This window comes from Vicia villosa, linkage group LG5 (assembly GCF_029867415.1).
Source record: "Vicia villosa cultivar HV-30 ecotype Madison, WI linkage group LG5, Vvil1.0, whole genome shotgun sequence".
In the NCBI taxonomy this organism is placed as follows: Eukaryota; Viridiplantae; Streptophyta; class Magnoliopsida; order Fabales; family Fabaceae; genus Vicia; species Vicia villosa.
Genome location: NC_081184.1, coordinates 133,748,561 through 133,759,262, shown reverse-complemented (window position 1 = coordinate 133,759,262; position 10,702 = coordinate 133,748,561). Strand labels below are relative to the sequence as shown.

Genomic DNA, 10,702 nt, shown 5'->3' with positions numbered 1-10,702 from the left:
ATAACTATATCAAAGACAACAAACCTAGCACCAAATGCAAACAAGACAATAATAAAAATATTATCAACATAAAGGAGAATAACCAATGGGATATATACCTACCTAATTAACAACAACTATAAGGTTCACAATAACACCGAGAGAAATCAGAAGGACTATCAACATTCTAGAAAATTACCTAGGATAATGATAGTAAGGGTACTAGCAAAGTCAATAACAACATTAAAGATGAAGAAAAGTGAGAATACAAAAAGAATTACTTAGAGAATGAAAAAAGTAACATCTTTGGAGAAAAAGAATCCAACACATACATCAGGAACAACAACACAACTGGTAGCACGGAGAAGAATAAAGAGAAGGTCAAAGATAAAAGAAAAATAATTGATAAAAACATAAATCCATATCAAACTTACCTTAGAAAAGATATAACATTAAATCAATACTGCAAGACACATCTTAGAGGATACATGCAGCACAACATAAATGTTAATAAGCATGAGAAAGGCAAGAAAATATATTCAAATTCAAATAATGATAAAAATGAGGATTATAAGGGAAACCATGAGAAAAATGAGTTTAAATATATAAGAAAAGTTTTTACGTATAAGAGAACGATCTTAGGACGATTTTAAAAAAGTAATAAAAAAAGATGAAATAATTAAAAATTATTTGAGAATTGTTTTTATATGTTACCAAAGAATATGATAAAAACCGTTCTATTTGTTATCTATAAGACCAGTTTTAGCTGTAATATCACATTTGAAAAAAAAATGCTAACCCAAAGGAATATAAAACCATCGTCTATTACACTCTACGAGAATGGTTTTTTACCTCCCAAAATTAGGCATTAATCGTAGAGTCAAAATGTTAGTGTCTAAATTAGAGTCCATTGACAATTGTTTTATGACATGCATATAAACACCTCAGGTATGGTTTGGCTCTCAATTAACCCTAAATTTAATAATAATTTTAACTAATCTTTCAAAGACTGGTTTCTCAAGACTATAACATATATGGATGATTATAATATTGCTCTCATCATCTTCATAATTGAAAAATATATGGATGACCAGGAATACCATGATCTATGAGAATAAATTCATACTTGCGGAAAATATTATAAACAAAGCAAAATAAGGAGTCAATAACTATATCAAAGACAACAAACCTAGCACCAAACACAAACAAGATAATAGTAAAAACATTATCAGTGAGAAGAAGATCAATATTACCAACATAGAGGCGAAGAACCAATGGGATAAATACCTACCTAATAACAACTATAAGGTTCGCAGTAACACCAAGAGAAATCAAAAGGACTATCACCATTCCAAAAAATTAGCTAGGACAATGATAGTAAGGGTACTAGTAAAGTCAATAACAACATTAAAGATGAAGAAAAGTGAGAATACAAAGAGAATTACTTAGAGGATGACAAAAGTAACATCTATGGAGAAAAAGAATCCAACACATACACTAGGAACAACAACACAACTGGTAGCACAGAGAAGAATAAAGAGAAGGTCAAAGATATAAGAAAAATAGTTTATAAAAACACATATCCAGATCAAACTTACCTTAGAAAAGACATAACATTCAATGCAAGACACATCTCAGAGGATACATGCAGCAAAACATAAATGTCAACAAGCATGAGAAAGGCAAGGAAATATATTCAAATAATGATAAAAATGAGGATTATAAGGAAACCATGAAAAACATCACATGCAAGGGGTCACTCCAGACAATCCCAACAACAATCAATGCCATAATGAATAGATTCACTTAAAAGAGAGGCAAAGCCTTTTGGCCATATAATCCTACCATGAGGTTGAATTTGCATGTTTCAATCTCTTTCAGATTTTGGCATAGTGATGTAGATGCAATCAGTGAGGGGTCTTGAGAAATTTTTTGGGGTGCCAAAAAAATATAACATTTTAAATTTTTTTCAAATAAATCCCATAAACTAAAATTGGCTTAGTAGATAACTTACTTTCAGTTCCATTCCATAGATTAAGGTTCTAGTCCTAGCATGATCATATATGATTTAGGTGTTAAAGTTTCCAAGTTCAGAGATGGAACTAGTGGCGTGTCGCATGATCTAGAAATATGATTAACGATGAGATGATTTCAGTAACATATCTATGAGATTCTAAAGATTTGGTACCACATGCATTTAGAGTCGAGGAGTTGAATCACATTGCATACATACTTGCATTATGAATTGATTATCATTGTGTTGTGTGAATAATCAATTGTTAATGATTATTATTGATGATATCTACCATTGTATTCTTTTGAACCACTAACATATTTTGAGCGTATTCTCATCCCCCTATTTTCTTATTGTGTTGACTTTACGCCAATGATGCAGATACTCAAGTAGAGACCAATGAGCCTTGGATGTTGTTGTATGTAAGATGGCTCGTGCCTTATTCGTTTATTATTTTCTCCATTCTATTTAGTACTTGGTGTCGTTCTGATAGTGTAACACTAGGGATGAGATAATTATTTATTTAGCTTATTGTTAAATTTTTATGAAACTAATATTTAATTCAATTTGAAGTTAATTCTATTTGAGACTATGAGATGTTGTTTAAAATGTTTTATAAATTCCATTACGATGTGTTTAAGTTGTGAAAATATTTTATGCTGAGAATGTGTGACACCTTATTGGTGAAGGTAAACTCTAATTATTTTATAAAATGTGCGTCAGGGACTTAGGATGTTACATAGTTGGTACTAGAGTAGGTCGGTTCGTTAGGCCTAGGTTGTAAGCGAGACTATATTTGTGTGCGCGACATGTTTGTGAACACTGTCGGTATTTCTAGTGGATAGATTGCCTAAGACTTCCAAGGGAAATAATTCGGTTTGAGTTGTAGTTGATTGATTGACTAAATTAACTCATTTTATTTCGATGAAGATCAACTATTCATTGTAGAAGTTAGTTGAAGTGTATATTGAAAGGATCGTTAGCTTGCATGGTATTCCTTCGAGTATTCTTTTTGATTGAGATATGAGATTCACATAGAGGTTCTAGAAGAGTTTGCAGGAAGCCATAGGTACTAAACTGAAGTTGAGTTCTGCTTATCATCCACACAGATTGTCAGGTCGAGAGGACTATCTAGTCTTTGGAAAGTCTTATAATTAATTATAAATTTTTGTCTAAAATAAAATTCTGAAAAAAAAAACCGACTTATTAAAATAAAATATATTAAAATTAAATTTAATAGTAATAAATTCTTTCTAAAATTAATTAAATATTAATATTGATTAAAAAACCAAGAAAATACTTAACCATTAAGATTAAAGAAATATATTTTACTTTTTAAAATATTTATGTTAAATAAATAGAAACACGCGTTTATGAATAAAAGCACCGCCTTTGAATAAAAATAAAAAAGCTCCACGCAGGCGATGGCATAACCACCATAACCATCTTCCCTAACATAAAAATTAACAACTACACACTAATCAGAAATCTCCACGTCATCAAAATCCCCCATAACCATATACATCACCAACACACAAATATAAATCGCCGAACGAGGGCAATCCCGGAATTACCGAAAATTCTCACGGCAATCTCCGATCACCCTCTCATCTCGCATCATTTTCTCAACTCTCTCTTTTCCCTTTTTTTTTTAATTCTTTTTTTATCACCCTCCACCGACTCGGTCTCTGACCCGCTCCGCTCTGACTCACCGCGGACTCGGTCCCCGGTCGTGATGGAGATCGCTAACGAACCACCGCCTTCCCTCGACGGTAGCCCTACCGCCGCCAATACGCTTGCGAATTCTCCGTCTGCCTCCTCCACATCCTCTTCCTCTTCGTCTCCACGCGGCTCCAAGGGAAAGGAGATCGAAGCCACCACATCGACGGCGCCGCCACCTTCTAAGTATGACGACGATGACGAAGATGAGGAGGATGTTTGCCGAATATGCCGGAACCCTGGCGAAGCCGATAATCCTCTCCGGTATCCTTGCGCATGTAGTGGTAGCATCAAGTTTGTGCATCAAGATTGTCTTCTTCAGTGGCTTAATCATAGCAACGCTCGTCAATGCGAGGTTACCATTTCTTTTCGTAATTGTTCTTGTTCTTATCTTTGATACTGTTTATGAAAGCCAGCAGTTTTGAACTTGACAGTGGAAATTAATTGTGAAGAAAATGAACCACTCTTTTTTTTAATGTGCTTATCATGTGCTGCAGGTCTGCAAGCATCCATTCTCCTTCTCACCTGTGTATGCAGAGAATGCTCCTGCTAGGCTGCCTTTTCAAGAATTTGTGGTTGGAATGGGGATGAAAGCTTGCCATGTCTTGCAATTCTTTGTGCGTCTGAGTTTTGTGCTATCTGTGTGGCTCTTAATTATACCTTTCATAACATTCTGGATATGGCGGTTAGCTTTTGTGAGGAGTTTTGGTGAAGCCCAGAGGCTATTCTTAAGCCATTTGTCGACAGCTGTTATTCTGACTGATTGTCTCCATGGTTTCCTGCTTTCTGCAAGCATTGTCTTCATTTTTCTTGGGGCCACTTCTTTGAGAGATTACTTTAGGCATTTGCGAGAAATGGGGGGACAGGATGCTGATAGAGATGAAGAAGTTGACAGAAATGGTGCTCGAGTTGCTAGAAGGCCTCCCGGGCAAGCTAACCGTAATGTTAATGGAGATGCAAATGGAGAAGATGCTGGTGGAGCACAAGGAGCTGCAGGAGCAGGTCAAGTAATTAGAAGAAATGCTGAAAATGTCGCCGCACGATGGGAGATGCAAGCAGCACGTCTTGAGGCTCATGTTGAACAGATGTTTGATGGTCTGGATGATGCTGATGGAGCAGAGGATGTTCCCTTTGATGAACTTGTTGGCATGCAGGGTCCTGTTTTTCATTTGGTTGAAAATGCATTTACTGTAAGTCTATTAAAAAATTCAATGTTTGGTACTCATTTATCACAGTGTTGGTAGTCTTGATACTATTTTGTCTATAGAAAATCGGTAATCTTCCCTGGTTAAAATCTAACTCATAGTTACTCATAGAAAATGGGTATTCTTTGTTGAGTTATTTTTCAATGACCATTTAATCCTGGTCCTGACTTGCCACCTTTTAAACTTACGTTTTTTTTGTTGTTATTTACACCCTACTGCGTATAGAACTCAGAAAACATATTTTCCCTGTTTGGATGAGCATATTGAAGGACCTTTTAACACCCAACTTCAATAGGGGCTTGTAGTTGTATAAACCTCAATCTTCTGTTTGCTGAAATTGATTGTGGCTGAGTTTTCACTGTTGCAACAAGTTTAATTCACTTTTCTGAATATATGTCCTAGTTAATTGGTCATTCTGTTGATGCAATTGCTTGTTTCATAGTGTAAAATCTCGAATCGTCAACTGAAGCAAGTATTTTATGGGTGACCATTTTCCAATTTTAATTGCTCATTGCGTTGATACAATAATCTCTTCGTTTTGTGCATTGTGACTTCTTCTGGATTAGCTTTATTTGAAAAACCTGAATGTATTTCTTCCTCCAATGAAATAAATTTTCTATTTATGTTTATTATTTGCGAACTGAATGCTATGCTCATTATGCAGGTGCTGGCAAGCAATATGATTTTCCTTGGGGTTGTAATCTTTGTGCCCTTCTCATTAGGCCGCATCATTCTTCATTATTTATCATGGTTCTTTTCAACTGGCAGTGTCCCTGTGTTATCAGTGGTAGTCCCATCTACAGACACTTCTCTTTCCCTAGCAAATATCACATTAAAAAATGCATTAACAGCTGTTAAAAATTTATCATCTGATACTCAAGAAAGTGGGTCAATTGGTCAGATTGCAGAAATGCTAAAAGTGAATGCAAGTGATTTGAGTGAAATGTCAAACAATATAAGTGCATCTGTTTCAGCTGATATCTTAAAAGGAGGGTCTGTAGGAACTTCCAGGATTTCTGATGTTACTACTCTGGCTATTGGATACATTTTCATATTGACTCTAATTTTCTGCTACTTTGGCATTGTTGCTTTAATTCGTTACACAAAGGGCGAGCCTTTGACGGCAGGAAGATTTTATGGCATTGCTTCTATAGCAGAGACGATTCCATCTCTCTTCAGGCAGTTTTTGGCAGCAATGAGGCATTTGATGACCATGGTAAAGGTTGCTTTCTTATTAGTTATTGAACTAGGGGTGTTTCCCCTGATGTGTGGGTGGTGGCTCGATGTTTGTACAATACATATGTTTGGGAAAACAATGGCTCACAGAGCTCAGTTCTTCTCTGCCTCTCCTTTAGCAAGCTCATTGATGCATTGGGTTGTAGGGATTGTGTACATGCTACAAATTAGCATATTTGTCAGCCTTCTCAGAGGGGTAACTTCTTGTCACATGATATAATGCTTTAAAGCTTTGATAAACTTTTTTAAGCACTGTTTCATATGATGAATTTGTTTTGAACGGCAGGTTTTGCGGAATGGGGTTTTGTACTTCCTTCGAGATCCCGCTGATCCAAACTATAATCCATTCCGTGATCTGATAGATGATCCTGTGCACAAACATGCTCGCAGGGTTTTGTTATCTGTTGCAGTTTATGGGAGTTTGATTGTTATGCTGGTATTTTTGCCAGTTAAACTTTCAATGAGGATGGCACCTTCCATTTTTCCACTTGAAATATCGTAAGCTGGCCCCTTGGGCAATTTTAGCAGTTGACACAATTTACAAAGTTTTCTGTTACAGTTGTTAAACTTGAGTATGTGTATTTTTGCAGGCTATCTGATCCCTTCACCGAAATTCCAGCTAACATGCTTCTCTTTCAGATTTGTATACCATTTGCTGTTGAGCATTTTAAGTTGAGGACAACTGTTAAATCCCTACTTCGTTATTGGTTTACGGCAGTTGGTTGGGCACTTGGTTTAACCGATTTCTTACTGCCTAGACCTGATGATGATGGTAATCAAGAAAATGGAAATGGGGAGCGAGGTAGGCAGGAAAGGTTACAGATAGTACAAGCAGGGGTACACGATCAGGGTATGATGCCATTTGCAGGTGATGATTTGAACAGAGTCACTAATGCAGATGTAGAGGAGTATGAAAATGATGAACATTCTGATTCTGAGTGAGTTCCTTACAAATCAAAATCCTACAACTTTGATTATGAATCATCCAATATTTCATTTGTGTCTATCTATTTAATTATGTATATTTTGTCTTTGGGGGGTGGAAGTAGAAGGCAGGATGGGTTTTTTTTTTTTTCATGGTTTTTGCCTTTGCGTAATGTAATGCATGGAATTCTACTGGAGTCATTAGTTTTTTTTTTTTTTTTTTGTATTAGCATGTGTTTGTATTACTCTGCTATCATCTGATTAGATATTTGCTATGACTGTAGCAGTTACGCCTTTGTGCTTCGCATTGTTCTTTTACTTGTCATTGCTTGGATGACTCTCCTTGTCTTCAACTCTTCCCTGGTAGTTGTACCAATATCACTGGGAAGGGTGCTTTTTAACTCCATTCCTCGTCTTCCTATAACTCATGGCATTAAGTGCAACGGTAAGCATTTGATTGAACTGATTTCTTTAGCTATGGGCTTCATAACTCTGAAAATATTTGTGATTTTATTTCGTTTGATAGATCTGTATGCCTTCATCATTGGAAGTTATGTGATCTGGACTGCTGTTGCTGGAGTTAGATACTCAATCGAGCAAGTAAGAAAAAGGAGGACTTCCGTTTTGTTGAACCAAATATGGAAGTGGTGTAGTATTGTTATGAAGAGTTCTGCACTTTTGTCTATATGGGTAAGGATGACTTCTATTACTGATCATGTTACTGAACCTAACTTTATTGTAACGCATAAATTTTCATTTTTATGATCAATACCTTTTTCCTGGTTTCAGATATTTGTCATCCCTGTTCTTATTGGGCTTCTCTTTGAGCTTTTGGTCATTGTGCCAATGAGAGTTCCAGTGGATGAAAGTCCAGTATTCCTCCTTTATCAAGACTGGGCATTAGGCCTTATATTTCTCAAGATATGGACTAGATTGGTGAGTTTGTTTTCTTCATTATGAGCATTTCCCTTGTTAATCTTCTGTTGATTGGTTTTAATTCATGTATGAAACCTTTATTAACTTGTTTAAATGCTTCATGGTATATGCATTCAATTAATGAGTGTTATGATGTTACCGATCTCCATTTTGTTTAGAATATATGGTCTTCTACTGTACTCAAGTAATAACCATAATATATTGATACAACAAATTCCTGTGTAGTGAAGAAAATTTCTTGAATTGGTTCCTCTTTAATACGGGCTTGGGACCAATTATGTTAAGGTTGACATCAAAGCATGAAATAGGCAGTATATTATCCCAGTGGTACTCTCATTCGGTGAGACATAGGACTTGTTTGTTAGAATCTATAATTTATTTTGCCATATATAATGTATTTTTTCTATCTTAGTAGGATATTTTTTTACTAATGATATTATGATTTTTCCGGGGAATTAAATTGGCAAGGGTTGATGAATCATGAATGCCAATTTCTATAAAATCAGTAAAATGAATATGATTGGATATATGAAGTTTTATTTCAGGATAAAGGCTCACTGAGTGCGCTACCTGGAAATGCTACTTGGAAATGTGACCGGGAAAAGTTTGTTGAGCTATGATCTTAGTTTCTTACCTTCTAAAGTTTTTAGATGTTGGATTTCCATTCAGCTGATGAGAATTATCAACCAAAGAAAGTGTCAAAATGTTTTCACATCTAACTAATAATTGGGATATTATAATGCTTGTTTCTTTTTCAGACTCTATCCATCATTTGCCAACTTCCTTTGTTTTATGTGTCAATGGTTATTCATAAATGTGTTACGTTATCTGTCTCTGCAAGGTTTGGTATGGTAGCAATCAACTGTGTTCATTTATGTTTTTCTAGTACTGACTTGGTTTATTGATTAGGTTATGTTGGACCACATGATGCCTCTAATGGATGAAAGTTGGCGAGTAAAATTTGAGAGGGTGAGAGATGATGGTTTCTCCAGGCTTCAAGGCCTTTGGGTCCTACGAGAGATTGTACTACCTATCATAATGAAACTATTGACAGCATTATGTGTACCTTACGTTTTGGCCAGAGGTATGTTTCCAGTACTCGGGTACCCATTAGTAGTCAATTCTGCTGTCTACCGGTTTGCATGGTTGGGATGCCTCTCTTTCAGTTTCTTATGCTTTTGTGCCAAGAGATTTCACGTCTGGTTCACAAATCTCCACAATTCAATACGTGATGACCGATATCTTATTGGCCGGAGATTGCATAACTTTGGAGAACATGTTGAGAAGGCAAATGAAGCAGAAGATTCTGCAGTTGTGCAGGATACTATTTTACTGGGTACAGATTTAAATCAACAAGATCACGATGCGGATGTTGGACTCCGGTTGAGGCGCATAAATCAACAGGCAGGCTGAGTGAATTATATTTCAGGTAGGAAGGAAAGAAACTCTAGGATATGTTAAGTCTCGGGCTGGCATGGTTCTTCATGAGTAGCTTATATGAATGTATACAATACTCTATACACACGTGTTTGTTGATGGATAGTATTAACTCTTCTTGTCATGACAACTGTACTTAAGTCGAGATAAACAGTTTGTGCATCTTAAATAATTTAGCTAGTAGTAGGATAATAAAAATGTAGAGTTTTTTTTTTTTGGAACAGAAACAGAATGCATGCAAGATAGATGGTAAGATAATTAATTAGAAATTTAATGTCGTTAATTCACCGTGTATTGTTTTACAGCGTATATTTTAAGTGTATTAGAGCATTTTCAGTGCCTCATGTTAAGAACAAAATTTGTGTTGTTTTTTTTTGGGATTACAATTGTCATACAAAATTTAGGTATCCTGATCAGGGTTTCCAACCCATACACAGGCCAATGTTAGATTTTTTTTAAAATAGAAAAGGTCTTGGTTATTTTATAAGTCTATTTAAGTAAGGGAATTTTTTAATGTATTCTATGTATTACTGACACATAACGTAAAAATACAATAAATGTTTCTAGATTTTAGAGATGCATCTTCGGACACATTCAAAAACATACAATTAAACCTGAAACTGAAACACGTCTAGTTGTGTTGCATCCAAAAATGCATATATGTAAACAATACAAAGTTGTATTTTTGTATTATACTAAAATAGAGGCAGAACAACAAAAAGAAATATAAAAGGTGTAGGTTGACAAAATAAAAATTTTAGGGTTAATGAACTTTTTCGTCCCTTTAAATATTTCAAATTTCGTTTTTAGCCCTCCAAAATTTTCCTTCAAGAAATCGTCCCTTCAAAATTTTTCTTCTGAACTATTGGTCCCTAACGTCAAATTTCGTAGCTAATCGGTGGCTAAAGTCGTAGCTAATCTCTAGCAAATTTGACGTTAGGGACCAATAGTTTAGATGAAAAATTTTGAAGGGACGATTTCTTAAAGGAAAATTTTAGAGGGACTAAAAACGAAATCTGCAATATTTAGAGGGACCAAAAAGTTCATTAACCCAAAATTTTATTGAGAATATAAAAAAACATTACATAGGTGATGTTGCATAGATCAAACATTACATTTCAATATTCAAGTGGACATTGCAACGTCTTCATAATATCTTTTGCCCGATTTCAAAATTGTCGCATCCATCTCATTGAAACTTTAGTTTCTAAACAGAAAAATGTTTCACATAATCCTTAAATTTACATCTATC

At 35.2% G+C, this 10,702-nt stretch overlaps 1 protein-coding gene across 2 annotated transcripts; it reads left to right on the top strand.

Moving 5' to 3' along the window:
- Positions 1-3,403: 3,403 nt before the first annotated feature.
- On the top strand, positions 3,404-9,733 carry LOC131602570 (probable E3 ubiquitin ligase SUD1). 2 transcript variants are annotated; one of them, XM_058874717.1, is made up of 9 exons: positions 3,404-4,067; positions 4,210-4,902; positions 5,582-6,349; positions 6,440-6,651; positions 6,744-7,091; positions 7,365-7,522; positions 7,604-7,767; positions 7,867-8,013; positions 8,923-9,733. In XM_058874717.1, exons 1-9 carry the CDS (start codon positions 3,729-3,731, stop codon positions 9,424-9,426), a joined length of 3,333 nt encoding a protein of 1,110 aa, XP_058730700.1. In that variant the 5' UTR covers positions 3,404-3,728; the 3' UTR covers positions 9,427-9,733. The 2 variants fall into 2 exon arrangements, with proteins under 2 accessions (XP_058730700.1, XP_058730699.1); XM_058874716.1 differs by having other exon boundaries at positions 3,405-4,067; positions 7,362-7,522.
- The last annotated feature ends 969 nt before the right edge of the window (positions 9,734-10,702 follow it).